Consider the following 18,414-nt stretch of genomic DNA (forward strand, 5'->3'; position numbering starts at 1 on the left):
ATGCATCGCAGCGTGAACGTAATGCACGAAATAGCGTGCTGCTTTTAATTACAACAGTCAGATTAATTACAGTATGTACGGATATATTGGAATAATGGACGCAATATGTCCACATTGTGATGCGGCTAAATTTCCAGGTGAAACGCCTGGCATGTGTTGTGCTAATGGCAAAGTGAGATTGCCACCATTAGAAACTCCACCCGAACCATTGTCTTCATTAATTTTTGGGTCTTATGAAAATTCGAAGCAGTTTTTGAGTCATATTCAACAATACAATTCGGCATTTCAAATGACTTCTTTTGGTGCTACTAACATTATTAGAGATAATTGTATGCCGACGTTTAAGGTAAATACTTAAACAGGATTGTCCCAATCAATCTGAATCATAAAAGTATTCTATAGTTTTAAAAATTATTATGCAACATATACCTAAAATTGCATACATGTTGCAAATTCAGGGCAAAATTTATCATCAAGCTGGTTCGTTATTGCCATACCCCGACGCTGATTATCAATTTTTGCAAATTTATTTTATTGGTGATGAAAATCGTGAATTGGATCAACGTTGTGCAATTGCTTTGAATACTAGGCGAGAAATTATTTGTGAGCTACAAAGGTTTTTCCATCAGCATAACGCATTAGTTCAATTGTTCAAAATTGCTCTCAATCGTATGCCATCTGATAATCACAAAATCGTAATAAGGGCTGATAGAACACCTTTTGGAGAGCATGAAAGGAGATTCAATGCACCGACAATTGATGAGGTTGCAATTGTAATTCGTGATGATCAGTTTCAATCGCGTGATATTATACTTCATCGTAGAAATGAGCAATTGCAACGTGTTTCGGAACTTCATCGTAGTTACAACGCATTACAATATACCATATCAATATACCAATGATTGATCCACGAACAGGTAAATAATATTTTCAGTGTGTTGACATTTCATCATTTGTAGAAATTTCTTAAGTCACATTTTCCACTTATTTTCAGGTCTACATATACAGAAAAAAGTTAGTGCCATGAATTTTTATTCTCATCGATTGATGGTTCGTCCACAAGAACAAAATTATATCTTGAGATGTCGTAAACTATATCATCAGTACATCGTTAATATGTATGCCAAAATAGAAACAGAACGTCTCAATTTTATTCGTTTCAACCAAGCAAAATTAAGATCTGAACAATATATTCATTTGCAAGATGCGATAGCGAATGATGCTAATATTAATGACATCGGACGTTTAACTATATTGCCATCTTCGTATATTGGTAGCCCACAGAATATGAACGAATATGCACAAGACGCAATATGTTATGTACGAAAATACGGTCGACCGGATCTGTTCATTACATTTACATGTCATCCGCAGTTTTTGCAGGACAGTCGAAAACAGATCGTCATGACATTACTGCGCGTGTTTTTCGGCAAAAATGTAAAGTACTTATGGATTTAATTGTGAAATTATATATATTTGGGGAGGTGCGTTGCCATATGTACTCCATCGAATGGCAGAAAAGGGGATTGCCGCACGCACATATACTAATTTGGCTGGTACATAAAATAACTCCGGATCAAATCGAAAACCTTATATCAGCTAAAATTCCTAACCACACTGCTGATCCTGAGTTATTTCAAGTTGTCGTTAAAAACATGATACATGGACCGTGCGGTGAACTAAATGTGAATTCACCATGTATGATTGATGAAAAGTGTTCGAAACGATACCCAAGGCAATTTACTTCAGACACAATAACGGGCAATGACGGATATCCGTTGTATCGACGTAGATCACCTAATGATAATGGCAAAACGGCAATCATTAGAATGCATAACCAGGAAATTGAAGTTGATAATCGTTGGGTGGTTCCGTATTGTCCATTATTATCGAAAATATTTAACGCTCATATAAATGTGGAATATTGTAATTCTGTCAAGTCCATTAAATATATTTGCAAGTATGTAAATAAAGGGAGCGATATGGCTATTTTCGGTGTTGCTGGTGATAATAGAAATGATGAAATTACTCAGTATCAAATGGGTCGCTATATTAGTAGCAATGAAGCTGTCTGGGGGATTATGTCGTTTCCAATGCACGAAATACATCCTGCGGTTGTTCACTTGGCTGTGCATCTTGAGAATGGCCAACGTGTTTATTTTAATGTAGCAAATTTGTTGGAAAGAGCAGCGCAACCCCCAGCAACTACGTTAACAGCTTTTTTCAAATTATGCGAAACTGATACATTTGCGATAACTTTGTTATATTCTGAAGTGCCTCAGTATTACACATGGAATGTGTCTTCGAAAAAATTTGAAAGACGTAAACAAGGAACAGCAGTTCATGGACATCCTGGCATTTTCCGAACAGATGCAATTGGCAAAAAATATACAGTACATCCAAACAATGTTGATTGTTTTTATTTGAGATTGTTATTAGTTAACGTGAATGGCCCAAAATCATTTCAAGAATTGAGAACAGTCAACGGTCATTTGTGTGAAACATACCGTGAAGCATGCCAACTTTTGCATTTGTTGGAGGATGATGCACATTGGGATTCAACACTCCATGATGCATCTATTTCGGCTCATCCTCAACAAATACGAATGCTGTTTGCCGTTATATTATCAACATGTATGCCATCAAATCCACTGGAATTATGGAGCAAATATAAACATAATATTGCAGAAGATATTTTAATTCGTATGCGTCATCATGTAAGAAATCCTGATTTGTTGATAACTTTGGAAATGTACAACGAAGCTTTGATAATAATTGAAGATATGTGTCTACGGATTGCAAATAAAACATTAGTACAATTGGGTATGACCGCACCAAATCGTGACATGCATGATCTGTTTGATCGTGAATTGCAACGTGAGAAGGAATTCAATTCTAATGATTTTCGTTTATTTGTACAATCGAATATAACCAAAATGAATATTCAGCAAAAACATGTATAGGGTTTTTTAATAGGTGCGCTTCAACTTTTTTCCGATAGCGAGGGCGAACGACGCAATATTTTTTATTTTTCGCTTGTCATTTGTAAACTTCATTAGTATACATTTCATCATGAAACGCTACACACTTGAGCAACGATTGCAAATCGTGCAAATTTTTTATGAAAATATTCGTTCTGTTGCTGCTACTTTAAGAGCATTACGGCCATTTTACGGTCCATTTAACAAGCCGTCCCGTTTTGGGGTTATGTGAAGTCATTGGTCTACAGTAACAAGCCGGTGACGATTTGTGAGCTCAGAGCCAATATTGAACGCGAAATTGCTGGAATTTCGGCCGATTTATGCAAAAGAGTGGTCGAAAATTGGGTTCAACGATTGGACTTCGTAAAACGTGCACGCGGTGGTCATGCAAGAGAAATCGAATTTCATACTTAAATGTATATGTTCAAACTCGATAATAAAAAAAAAATTACTTAAAAAAGTCAAACCGTTTGTGTTTTATTCAAAAAAGTTCAAAAGTTGAAGCGCTCTTACTGAAAAATCCTATATATGTCACAATCATGCAAGCCATTTCCAATAATGCAGGTGGGTTATATTTATTGGATGCACCTGGTGGTACAGGCAAAACGTTCGTTATATCACTGATTTTAGCCGCTATTCGACCGGAACAGAAAATTGCATTGGCACTTGCATCTTCGGGAATTGCTGCTACATTATTAGAAGGTGGTCGGACAACACACTCTGCATTAAAATTGCCATTGAATGTACAGGTGATTGAAACTCCAACTTGCAATATTTCAAGAAATTCTGCTATGGCAAAAGTTCTGCGATTAACGTCAATTATTTTATGGGATGAGTGTACAATGGCGAATAAAAAATTACTAGAAGCATTTAATCGAACAATGCAAGATTTACGTGGTAACCAACAGCTTTTTGGTGGTGCTTTGATATTACTGTCAGGGGATTTTCGACAAACATTGCCTGTCATTCCTCGGTCAACTCCTGTTGATGAAATAAATGCCTGTTTGAAGTCATCAGTTCTTTGGAGATATGTACAAAAATTGACACTGAACATTAATATGCGTATTCATCTACAAAATGATCCAGCTGCCCATGAGTTTTCAAAACAATTGTTACATATTGGTGATGGCAAAATACAAATCGACAGAACCAACGGATTGATTACTGTACCGAACAATTTTTGTACAACTACGAAATCGATAGATGAATTGATTGAATGTGTTTTTCGAAATATTCTTCAGAATTACAGAAATCATGATTGGTTGAGAGAACGCGCCCATTTTAGCACCGAAGAATATTCATATCAATGCCATTAATTTTCAAATTCAAGCAAAACTCCCAGGTGTAGTCACGACATATAAATCAATTGGCAGTGCTATGAATCAAGATGAGACAATGAATTATCCAACTGAATTTTTAAATTCATTAGAACCGGCTGGTATGCCACCGCATTGCTTGAATCTGAAAGTGGGTTCTTTGATTATATTATTGCGAAATATTAATCCACCAAAACTGTGAAAAATTTATTGTCAAATTTGATTGAAGCTACGATCTTAACTGGTAAATCAAAAGAAGAAGTTTGTTTAATACCGCGTATCCCTATGATTCCAACTGATATGCCATTTGAATTCAAACGATTACAATATCCTGTGCGTTTATCATTTGCGATGTCCATCAACAAAGCTCAAGGGCAAACACTTAACGTTTGTGGTGTGAATTTGGAGGAATCATGTTTTTCACATGGCCAACTTTATGTTGCCTGTTCCAGAGTCGGTACCCCCAGCCGTTTGTTTATTCATGCTCAAACTGGAAAAACAAAAAATATTGTTTATCCAAATGTTTTGGATTAAGTTTTAAAATAGCTAGCAAATAATTAAATATATTTTTTTTTTATAAATGAGTTTGATTTAATATTTCACTTTATACGTAGCGAAGCACGTACCGGGCCGCTAGTTTTTAATAAAAATTAATTGCTTATGTAGAATTAATAAACAATGGTTTTAATGAGTTTTCGGAATATAATCCCCCTTCTGTATTGGCTCTGGGTCTCATAAAACACGGTTACACACAAAAATTAATTTTTCACCAAAAGTTAACAGAAATATACTCAACTGATCAAATTAGCAGTTGAGCAAAATTCGTTTGGAATCAGAAACAAACAATGTAAAAAGGCACTTTATAATAAAAACAAGTAGGCTAACTTCAACAGTGGCTTTGAAAGAGCAAATCATTCAGAATTATATATACATATATGTATATATATACATAATTGGCGCGTACACCCTTTTTGGGTGTTTGGCCGAGCTCCTCCGCCTATTTGTGGTGTTAGTCTTGACGTTGTTCTACAAATGGAGGGACCTACAGTTTTAAGCCGATTCCGAACGGAAGACATTTTTATGAAGAGCTTTTTCATGGCAGAAATATAATCAGAGATTTGGCATTGCCTGCCGAGGGGCGACCGCTATTAGAAAAATGTTTTTCTTAATTTTGGTGTTTCATTTGTATGATAAATGAAAATAATACATATTTGTCAGATATGTTGAATAATAGACACGCTAATTGTACAAAAATAAATGAAAAAAATGAGCTAATAAAAATTGTAAAAGATGGTGCTATAATTGCATCAGGCACTCATACAGTAAATAATCATACAATAGATGGAGTTTATTTGATAACATTTCAGGATAATGTAACAATTGATAGTAAAAAATATGAAAATCCAACAGGAAAAATCTTAAACCATTCAAAAGATGGAAAACTTAAACCATTTTTTGTAAAAGAATGCAATGAAACAAAAAATATTGATCTGAAATTGGACAATTTTAATATACTTACTCCAATAAAACAGGAAATAAAAAGAAACCCCATTTGATGGTCATTTACGGCTTTGGTATTAATAACAATAACAACATATTTTGTCTATAAATTGATTATTTATATTAATTTTCAGATTCAATTGAAAAAATCAAAAGAAAAAGAAAAAATATATTATTATTGAAGTTGTCAAATCAAATCAACCACTTAACAGCTTTATATTCGAAGACGGGACGCTTCGATTTAGAAGAGGGGGAGTTAACGCCACCCATACCACACACTACTTACCCACTATGTAAACAATTAACCATAAGTTAATACCACACACCGATTCCCAATAAATAAAGAATTAATAGAAGCACTTATGTACCATTAGCGAAAGTGTCAAATATGTCATTGACACTTTGCTAATAGAGGAAGCGGCCGTCACCTAACACTTATGGTCCGCTTTCCATAGAATTAAGATATACATAGAATCCTAAGCTTCACACATATTAAGAATTAAGCTAGGGTTATGAATGTAGTAGTAAGTAAATAAGTTATAAATAAGAAAAGATGAATAAAGAGAGGGAGATTTATTATTGAAACACCAAGCAAGGTAGTTTAATTTTTAAAAACCTTCCGCGCTTCGTGCAAAAGTTAAGTTACATACTAAAAAAATATTTGATAACTTACGACACACCATTTACTTCACAACAGTTGAAATGCTAAAACATAATCTAAAAGATGTCATACAACTAAACAAAGTAAATGCAATCTTCACGTCAGCGGAAATATTATTCTTAATAGAAAAACCGATCTTAGAAGAATTTTCCGCCATAAAATTCATTATAACGAACTCACTATTGGAAGATATATCAGACACTGATATACATACGTACTAGTATTGTAGAAAAAATACATAACCGAGCGCATAGAAACTTAAAAAAAAAATAATACAAGACAACTAAATGAGAAATATTATTGGCCTAATATAGTAGAAATGACTAAAGCTCAAGCAAAAATATGCGAGATATGTAAAACCTGTAAATACGACAGACCCCCAAATAAAATACCTTTTGGAAAAACACCAACACCAAATAAAGTAGGAACTCATATACACATAGATACATTTTACATGAATAGATAAATATATATATGAACAATTGAAAAATACTCAAAATACTGTTTCCTGAGACAAATACAAACAAAAAAAGATTTAAATTGACTATTAGACGAAATACTCTCACAAATTTTCCCAAACGCTAAAACATTAGTCAGCGACACATATCACTACATCACCATATCACTCGACAACTAACGGTCAAGTAGGACGGTTGCATAGCACCATTGCAGAAATAACAAATTCATTAGCAAAACAACACAAATCAAAACAAAAGGATATAATATTTGAAGCTGTAAAACAATATAATAAAAGTATACATTCAACCCCAGGATAAAAACCCACGCACGTGTTTTTAATCAACAGGAGTATCCTGATATAGAAGAAAAATTAAAGATTAAACAAGAAAAATTAAAGATCAATTCACAACAAGGCAACTTTAAAAACATCACTTATTAAGAAGGAGACGTCATAAACACTAAGACCCACTGTAGGGATAAATCAAAGAATAAATTTCGTAAAAATATTGTAAAAACTGACAACGGAAGAACTATTACGACAATTAGGAATAAAATAGTAAATAAAAATAATATACGAATATCTTAAAAATGAAAACCTTTACAATCATATTATTAATAATAAAAATAGATCGATAGAGATAGAAAACAAGCATTGTATTTACTAAATACGATTATTTACACCACATATCAAATATAACTCGAATACTAGAACCATATGGGAATATAATTAAGAACGGATATAATTTAGAACATAATCTTGAAATAAAGATATTAATGAACAAAATTGAAACCCTTGAAAGCCAAATTATAACTAGAATTAATAAAAGATCATTCGATTTTTTAGGCACAGGATTAAAATGGACGATAGGAACGCCAGACCATGACGATATGATAGAAGTACAAACCCGAATTAATCAACTATTGGAAAACAATAACAAACAAAGAATAATAAATAATCAATTTGAGAAAACATTAGAGAAACTTAATATAAAAGAACTATCTGAAATTACGGTAATAACAGAAGTTTATAATGAACTAAATAATATAATTACCTCAATTAATTTAGCAAAAAATAATAATTGTTTATCTAATTCACTAAACCTAAACGATGCAAGAAATATTATGTGCAAATACACTTTTTGCATCAAAGACTTTTGATGTGCCGCGTTTTACATTACAAAGAATGGCAAGGAGTAATGCATCCCCTAGCCTGCTTTTAAAATCCCCACTTGGACGTAAATCAATACTGGACGAAGCCACAGAAAAATACCTTGTAAAATATACATTAGAAATGGAATCAAGACTTTGCGGCCTCACAAGACACGATATCCGTTCCCTGGCGTTTCCATTGACGGAATTGCCAAAGTCCAAACAAATGTTCTTAATGACCGAAATTTGCAATTTGCAAGGAAAGGTTGGCTCTCCAACGGGAACGTCTTTTAATACAGCAAAGGGTTCACAAAAGAAAATCTAAAAATGATTTTAGATTTACTTAAGCAAGAGTATGAGAAGCACATATTTCCACAACCTGCTATACAGAATGTGGATTTATATTTACCTAAGTTTAATAATTTTTTTTTCAAATAGTCAACCCACAAGGTCATTAATTAAAATAAAAAAAATATATAAATAAATTCATTGCCTTATTATGGGCTCTTACAATTGTTTTTGGTGATTTTATCTAGATGCCCACTTTACCCGAGTATCCCGTACCACATTACCCACCATTTTTCTTGTCATCAACTTTTAAGGTGGTTTCAGTTTTTCTATAATATTAGACGAAAACGAGTATATTAGGGTATATTTTGCAATGAAATGTAAAGAAACTCAATATCTGTTATAAAGAAAACAAGATCGTTTTCCTATTACGATTATTTTGGCAAAAATTAATATCAAGGTAAAATGGTGCCCACAATACCCGACTTTACTCTACCTGTATGCCGCGATGTCTGAATTACTTAGGTATCCCCACAAAACTAATAGGGCTATGCAAGATGATGTTGCTCAACACCAGCCGCGCCATCAGAGTTAGAAAGGACCTCTCCGAGCCGTTTGATACCAAACGAGGTTTCAGACAGGGTGACTCGCTATCGTCTGACTTCTTTAACCTGATGTGCGAGCCGCAGAACTTAATCCCTCAAGCACAATTTTTATAAGAGCGTACAATTGTTGGCGTATGCCGATGATATCAATAACAACCGCACTCTTAGTTCTGCCTTCTCCAAACTGGATAAAGAGGCAAAACGAATGGGCTGATGGTGAACGAGGACAAAACGAAGTACCTCCAGTCATCAAACAAATAGTCGGCGCACTCGCGAATCGGCACCCACGTCACTGTTAGCAGTTATAATTTCGAGTTTGTAAAATAATTCGTTTATTTAGGAACCACCATTAACACCGAAAATAATGCCAGCCTGGAAATCCAACGTAGAATCGCTCTTCAATCAAGTTCTGTATCGACATCATATCGTTGTCGCTAAAAAACTGAAAACATCGATAATAAATGCGTGTTACAAGAAAATATGGCTCTCTTCAGTTGAAATAGAAAACGTGCATGAATCGTCAGAAAATGATATTGGTAGCATATTAGAACTTGCTGACGAAGCAAAATTGGTGAAAACAGCATCCGAAGCTGTAAATCAAATCGATTTTGGGGACACTAGCAGTGATGAGGATTTTGCAGTTAATAATTTAACTTTAAAAACATTAAAAGAAGCCTAAGGTTAGCTGAAAAGCGCGAGTAATTTTCCTTGAATGCATACCCTTCTACTGAAAGAAGCCGAAAATTCAAAAGGGTGCTGCAAAACTGTCTAGCTCCATACCCAGAAATTTACAATGACCTGGTAGGGACCAGCAACCAAAGTACAATTACAGATCTGTTTAATAGGGAAGAAGATGCAAGAACTTTAAGTGAAGAAAAAAGTTCTGAAAGTGAAGACGATATTATTCCACCGAAAAAACCTTGCCGGTTGAGTATACTAAGTAGTGACGACGAAGAAATTCATTATATTAGAGTTCTGTTAAATTAAAGTAATATGTTTTTTTTTTTGTTTTGTGTTGAACATACATTTATCTATATCTATATACATATATAAAAATGAATGCCATTTTTCGTTGAGACTTTATAACTCAAGAACGTACTCACCTATACAAACCAAATTTTTAGGCTTTGTTTGGACTATTCAGTAGATGGTTTGTGTTTTGAAGTTTTAAGAATCGGATATCAGGGTCTCGAGAAATAGGCCAAAACGTGAACCTGGGTAACCCTAGGATGTGTTTGTACAATACGGATAGAAAATGGAAGCTTTTAATGATTTCTATAGTATAGAGTATTTTTGATGCCGCTCCGTGACTAGGGTCTCGAGATATCGGCTCAAATATGGACCCCGATAACTTAAGGATGTGTTTGTACAATATGGGTAGCAAATGGGAACTGTTGATGATTGCTATAGTATAGAGTATTTTTAATGCCCCTCCGTAACTAGGGTCTCGAGAAATAGACCAAAACGTGGACCTGGATAACCCTAGGATGTGTTTGAACCACATGAGTATCCATTGTAAGTTGTTGATAAATGCTAATGAAAAGAGGACTTTTCTTCTCGCTGGGTAACTAAGGACTCCCGATATAGACCAATTGGGAACTCGCCTTCAGGTTAAGAGATTGCATTCTTATGTACCACAACCAGTTAAAATGGTATATTCAATCACATAACAATATATTCTTTTTACCTGAAGGCGAGTTCCCAATTGCAAAATCTGAAACAGAAAATCGGCCGTTGGAATGTATCGAACAACTTTTTTATTGTACTTACCTTTCTACTTCCACTCATTTCGATGTAAGAATAAGCACAAAGTATTTTTATTTGAGAATGGCACATTTTGTTCGTGCTTACATTTTGTGTGAAGAGATATGTGCACGTAGACAAAAATGTTAATCAGCATGTTAGAAACAAATCAAAACAAACACCTCATTACTTATTTCCTTCATGGTAAACGTTGCAAAAATTTCACCACACATATGTTACATATTTTTTTTATTTAACTCGTACCTACTTGAAAAGCTGAAAAGCGCTCAATGTATGGTGAAATTATTTTTAAAAACACACCAAAAACCTATTTGTTTGGTCAGATTCATCCCACTTAGCCAGCGGATTATACGTTTTCATATTAACATACATACATCAATAATAGTTTAATCATTTACTAAACGATTTGTTACCTACTTAGCTACGCTCTTTCGCTCTCAAAATTTATGAACTTTCGTCTTAACTAGCATACTTATTATTCCCGCCTACAAACTTACTTGCATTATATTTATATCAACATGTAGGTATGTATGTAGCAGGCAGATCGACAAACAAAGTAGGCTTTGAAAAGACATCCAACTATATTACGGTGCATTTATTTTGCATAGAGAAATACATGAATATTTTGTATAGATAGGTATATAAATCTTTGACTCTTAGCTTTAAGAAAATTCAAATTAGGAGATAATATGACATTGGAGTGTAAACATCGCTGGAGCGTTTTCTTTGGCCCCATACGTTCAGTAGTGTCCGAAATTACCGCGGTGCAAAATTATTAGTTATTATAGTGATTTTTTTTTTTTAATAATTATTGAAGTTTGTGTGAATTTGTGAAAAGAATAAATACAGCGCAAAGCGAATTTCCGAGCAAACAACGGTAAGTTTTGAACTGTTGAAGTGAATTACATGAATGCATGTGTTTCCTTATTTGAAAAAACATATGGTGTACCACTATTAATGTAGGATTTTCCGTTTATTTAATTTATTCTTTTCTAATTGAAAGAAAAATGCCACGACCCACACGAGGAAATATAGGTCGACGAACGCGTCATGTAAATGCTACGGCATTACAAAGGCGATCACAGACTCCAGATGAACGAGCACAAGCTAATGCATCGCAGCGTGAACGTAATGCACGAAATAGCGTGCTGCTTTTAATTACAACAGTCAGATTAATTACAGTATGTACGGATATATTGGAATAATGGACGCAATATGTCCACATTGTGATGCGGCTAAATTTCCAGGTGAAACGCCTGGCATGTGTTGTGCTAATGGCAAAGTGAGATTGCCACCATTAGAAACTCCACCCGAACCATTGTCTTCATTAATTTTTGGGTCTTATGAAAATTCGAAGCAGTTTTTGAGTCATATTCAACAATACAATTCGGCATTTCAAATGACTTCTTTTGGTGCTACTAACATTATTAGAGATAATTGTACGCCGACGTTTAAGGTAAATACTTAAACAGGATTGTCCCAATCAATCTTTTAAAAATTATTATGCAACATATACCTAAAATTGCATACATGTTGCAAATTCAGGGCAAAATTTATCATCAAGCTGGTTCGTTATTGCCATACCCCGACGCTGATTATCAATTTTTGCAAATTTATTTTATTGGTGATGAAAATCGTGAATTGGATCAACGTTGTGCAATTGCTTTGAATACTAGGCGAGAAATTATTTGTGAGCTACAAAGGTTTTTCCATCAGCATAACGCATTAGTTCAATTGTTCAAAATTGCTCTCAATCGTATGCCATCTGATAATCACAAAATCGTAATAAGGGCTGATAGAACACCTTTTGGAGAGCATGAAAGGAGATTCAATGCACCGACAATTGATGAGGTTGCAATTGTAATTCGTGATGATCAGTTTCAATCGCGTGATATTATACTTCATCGTAGAAATGAGCAATTGCAACGTGTTTCGGAACTTCATCGTAGTTACAACGCATTACAATATACCATATCAATATACCAATGATTGATCCACGAACAGGTAAATAATATTTTCAGTGTGTTGACATTTCATCATTTGTAGAAATTTCTTAAGTCACATTTTCCACTTATTTTCAGGTCTACATATACAGAAAAAAGTTAGTGCCATGAATTTTTATTCTCATCGATTGATGGTTTGTCCATCAAAACAAAATTATATCTTGAGATGTCGTAAACTATATCATCAGTACATCGTTGATATGTATGCCAAAATAGAAACAGAACGTCTCAATTTTATTCGTTTCAACCAAGCAAAATTAAGATCTGAACAATATATTCATTTGCAAGATGCGATAGCGAATGATGCTAATATTAACGACATCGGACGTTTAACTATATTGCCATCTTCGTATATTGGTAGCCCACAGAATATGAACGAATATGCACAAGACGCAATATGTTATGTACGAAAATACGGTCGACCGGATCTGTTCATTACATTTACATGTCATCCGCAGTGAGATGACATCAAAAACAATTTATTTGCAGGACAGTCGAAAACAGATCGTCATGACATTACTGCGCGTGTTTTTCGGCAAAAATGTAAAGTACTTATGGATTTAATTGTGAAATTATATATATTTGGGGAGGTGCGTTGCCATATGTACTCCATCGAATGGCAGAAAAGGGGATTGCCGCACGCACATATACTAATTTGGCTGGTACATAAAATAACTCCGGATCAAATCGAAAACCTTATATCAGCTAAAATTCCTAACCACACTGCTGATCCTGAGTTATTTCAAGTTGTCGTTAAAAACATGATACATGGACCGTGCGGTGAACTAAATGTGAATTCACCATGTATGATTGATGAAAAGTGTTCGAAACGATACCCAAGGCAATTTACTTCAGACACAATAACGGGCAATGACGGATATCCGTTGTATCGACGTAGATCACTTAATGATAATGGCAAAACGGCAATCATTAGAATGCATAACCAGGAAATTGAAGTTGATAATCGTTGGGTGGTTCCGTATTGTCCATTATTATCGAAAATATTTAACGCTCATATAAATGTGGAATATTGTAATTCTGTCAAGTCCATTAAATATATTTGCAAGTATGTAAATAAAGGGAGCGATATGGCTATTTTCGGTGTTGCTGGTGATAATAGAAATGATGAAATTACTCAGTATCAAATGGGTCGCTATATTAGTAGCAATGAAGCTGTCTGGAGGATTATGTCGTTTCCAATGCACGAAATACATCCTGCGGTTGTTCACTTGGCTGTGCATCTTGAGAATGGCCAACGTGTTTATTTTAATGTAGCAAATTTGTTGGAAAGAGCAGCGCAACCCCCAGCAACTACGTTAACAGCTTTTTTCAAATTATGCGAAACTGATACATTTGCGATAACTTTGTTATATTCTGAAGTGCCTCAGTATTACACATGGAATGTGTCTTCGAAAAAATTTGAAAGACGTAAACAAGGAACAGCAGTTCATGGACATCCTGGCATTTTCCGAACAGATGCAATTGGCAGAAAATATACAGTACATCCAAACAATGTTGATTGTTTTTATTTGAGATTGTTATTAGTTAACGTGAATGGCCCAAAATCATTTCAAGAATTGAGAACAGTCAACGGTCATTTGTGTGAAACATACCGTGAAGCATGCCAACTTTTGCATTTGTTGGAGGATGATGCACATTGGGATTCAACACTCCATGATGCATCTATTTCGGCTCATCCTCAACAAATACGAATGCTGTTTGCCGTTATATTATCAACATGTATGCCATCAAATCCACTGGAATTATGGAGCAAATATAAACATAATATTGCAGAAGATATTTTAATTCGTATGCGTCATCATGTAAGAAATCCTGATTTGTTGATAACTTTGGAAATGTACAACGAAGCTTTGATAATAATTGAAGATATGTGTCTACGGATTGCAAATAAAACATTAGTACAATTGGGTATGACCGCACCAAATCGTGACATGCATGATCTGTTTGATCGTGAATTGCAACGTGAGAAGGAATTCAATTCTAATGATTTTCGTTTATTTGTACAATCGAATATAACCAAAATGAATATTCAGCAAAAACATGTATAGGGTTTTTTAATAGGTGCGCTTCAACTTTTTTCCGATAGGGAGGGCGAACGACGCAATATTTTTTATTTTTCGCTTGTCATTTGTAAACTTCATTAGTATACATTTCATCATGAAACGCTACACACTTGAGCAACGATTGCAAATCGTGCAAATTTTTTATGAAAATATTCGTTCTGTTGCTGCTACTTTAAGAGCATTACGGCCATTTTACGGTCCATTTAACAAGCCGTCCCGTTTTGGGGTTATGTGAAGTCATTGGTCTACAGTAACAAGCCGGTGACGATTTGTGAGCTCAGAGCCAATATTGAACGCGAAATTGCTGGATATTTCGGCCGATTTATGCAAAAGAGTGGTCGAAAATTGGGTTCAACGATTGGACTTCGTAAAACGTGCACGCGGTGGTCATGCAAGAGAAATTGAATTTCATACTTAAATGTATATGTTCAAACTCGATAATAAAAAAAAAATTACTTAAAAAAGTCAAACCGTTTGTGTTTTATTCAAAAAAGTTCAAAAGTTGAAGCGCTCTTACTGAAAAATCCTATATATGTCACAATCATGCAAGCCATTTCCAATAATGCAGGTGGGTTATATTTATTGGATGCACCTGGTGGTACAGGCAAAACGTTCGTTATATCACTGATTTTAGCCGCTATTCGACCGGAACAGAAAATTGCATTGGCACTTGCATCTTCGGGAATTGCTGCTACATTATTAGAAGGTGGTCGGACAACACACTCTGCATTAAAATTGCCATTGAATGTACAGGTGATTGAAACTCCAACTTGCAATATTTCAAGAAATTCTGCTATGGCAAAAGTTCTGCGATTAACGTCAATTATTTTATGGGATGAGTGTACAATGGCGAATAAAAAATTACTAGAAGCATTTAATCGAACAATGCAAGATTTACGTGGTAACCAACAGCTTTTTGGTGGTGCTTTGATATTACTGTCAGGGGATTTTCGACAAACATTGCCTGTCATTCCTCGGTCAACTCCTGTTGATGAAATAAATGCCTGTTTGAAGTCATCAGTTCTTTGGAGATATGTACAAAAATTGACACTGAACATTAATATGCGTATTCATCTACAAAATGATCCAGCTGCCCATGAGTTTTCAAAACAATTGTTACATATTGGTGATGGCAAAATACAAATCGACAGAACCAACGGATTGATTACTGTACCGAACAATTTTTGTACAACTACGAAATCGATAGATGAATTGATTGAATGTGTTTTTCGAAATATTCTTCAGAATTACAGAAATCATGATTGGTTGAGAGAACGCGCCCATTTTAGCACCGAAGAATATTCATATCAATGCCATTAATTTTCAAATTCAAGCAAAACTCCCAGGTGTAGTCACGACATATAAATCAATTGGCAGTGCTATGAATCAAGATGAGACAATGAATTATCCAACTGAATTTTTAAATTCATTAGAACCGGCTGGTATGCCACCGCATTGCTTGAATCTGAAAGTGGGTTCTTTGATTATATTATTGCGAAATATTAATCCACCAAAACTGTGAAAAATTTATTGTCAAATTTGATTGAAGCTACGATCTTAACTGGTAAATCAAAAGAAGAAGTTTGTTTAATACCGCGTATCCCTATGATTCCAACTGATATGCCATTTGAATTCAAACGATTACAATATCCTGTGCGTTTATCATTTGCGATGTCCATCAACAAAGCTCAAGGGCAAACACTTAACGTTTGTGGTGTGAATTTGGAGGAATCATGTTTTTCACATGGCCAACTTTATGTTGCCTGTTCCAGAGTCGGTACCCCCAGCCGTTTGTTTATTCATGCTCAAACTGGAAAAACAAAAAATATTGTTTATCCAAATGTTTTGGATTAAGTTTTAAAATAGCTAGCAAATAATTAAATATATTTTTTTTTTATAAATGAGTTTGATTTAATATTTCACTTTATACGTAGCGAAGCACGTACCGGGCCGCTAGTTTTTAATAAAAATTAATTGCTTATGTAGAATTAATAAACAATGGTTTTAATGAGTTTTCGGAATATAATCCCCCTTCTGTATTGGCTCTGGGTCTCATAAAACACGGTTACACACAAAAATTAATTTTTCACCAAAAGTTAACAGAAATATACTCAACTGATCAAATTAGCAGTTGAGCAAAATTCGTTTGGAATCAGAAACAAACAATGTAAAAAGGCACTTTATAATAAAAACAAGTAGGCTAACTTCAACAGTGGCTTTGAAAGAGCAAATCATTCAGAATTATATATACATATATGTATATATATACATAATTGGCGCGTACACCCTTTTTGGGTGTTTGGCCGAGCTCCTCCGCCTATTTGTGGTGTTAGTCTTGACGTTGTTCTACAAATGGAGGGACCTACAGTTTTAAGCCGATTCCGAACGGCAGACATTTTTATGAAGAGCTTTTTCATGGCAGAAATATAATCAGAGATTTGGCATTGCCTGCCGAGGGGCGACCGCTATTAGAAAAATGTTTTTCTTAATTTTGGTGTTTCATTTGTATGATAAATGAAAATAATACATATTTGTCAGATATGTTGAATAATAGACACGCTAATTGTACAAAAATAAATGAAAAAAATGAGCTAATAAAAATTGTAAAAGATGGTGCTATAATTGCATCAGGCACTCATACAGTAAATAATCATACAATAGATGGAGTTTATTTGATAACATTTCAGGATAATGTAACAATTGATAGTAAAAAATATGAAAATCCAACAGGAAAAATCTTAAACCATTCAAAAGATGGAAAACTTAAACCATTTTTTGTAAAAGAATGCAATGAAACAAAAAATATTGATCTGAAATTGGACAATTTTAATATACTTACTCCAATAAAACAGGAAATAAAAAGAAACCCCATTTGATGGTCATTTACGGCTTTGGTATTAATAACAATAACAACATATTTTGTCTATAAATTGATTATTTATATTAATTTTCAGATTCAATTGAAAAAATCAAAAGAAAAAGAAAAAATATATTATTATTGAAGTTGTCAAATCAAATCAACCACTTAACAGCTTTATATTCGAAGACGGGACGCTTCGATTTAGAAGAGGGGGAGTTAACGCCACCCATACCACACACTACTTACCCACTATGTAAACAATTAACCATAAGTTAATACCACACACCGATTCCCAATAAATAAAGAATTAATAGAAGCACTTATGTACCATTAGCGAAAGTGTCAAATATGTCATTGACACTTTGCTAATAGAGGAAGCGGCCGTCACCTAACACTTATGGTCCGCTTTCCATAGAATTAAGATATACATAGAATCCTAAGCTTCACACATATTAAGAATTAAGCTAGGGTTATGAATGTAGTAGTAAGTAAATAAGTTATAAATAAGAAAAGATGAATAAAGAGAGGGAGATTTATTATTGAAACACCAAGCAAGGTAGTTTAATTTTTAAAAACCTTCCGCGCTTCGTGCAAAAGTTAAGTTACATACTAAAAAAATATTTGATAACTTACGACACACCATTTACTTCACAACAGTTGAAATGCTAAAACATAATCTAAAAGATGTCATACAACTAAACAAAGTAAATGCAATCTTCACGTCAGCGGAAATATTATTCTTAA

At 34.2% G+C, this 18,414-nt stretch overlaps 2 protein-coding genes across 2 annotated transcripts; both read left to right on the forward strand.

The window, feature by feature from the left end:
* Window positions 1–1,655: 1,655 nt before the first annotated feature.
* Window positions 1,656–2,963, forward strand: LOC129249841 (uncharacterized). Its single transcript, XM_054889511.1, has one exon. The coding sequence runs from the start codon at window positions 1,656–1,658 to the stop codon at window positions 2,961–2,963; it is 1,308 nt and encodes a 435-aa protein (XP_054745486.1).
* A 10,524-nt stretch (window positions 2,964–13,487) lies between these two features.
* LOC129249843 (uncharacterized) lies at window positions 13,488–14,795 on the forward strand. The gene has a single exon (XM_054889513.1). It carries the CDS (start codon window positions 13,488–13,490, stop codon window positions 14,793–14,795), a length of 1,308 nt encoding a protein of 435 aa, XP_054745488.1.
* The last annotated feature ends 3,619 nt before the right edge of the window (window positions 14,796–18,414 follow it).

The sequence above is a fragment of the Anastrepha obliqua genome, chromosome 6 (assembly GCF_027943255.1).
Source record: "Anastrepha obliqua isolate idAnaObli1 chromosome 6, idAnaObli1_1.0, whole genome shotgun sequence".
Taxonomy (NCBI): Eukaryota; Metazoa; Arthropoda; class Insecta; order Diptera; family Tephritidae; genus Anastrepha; species Anastrepha obliqua.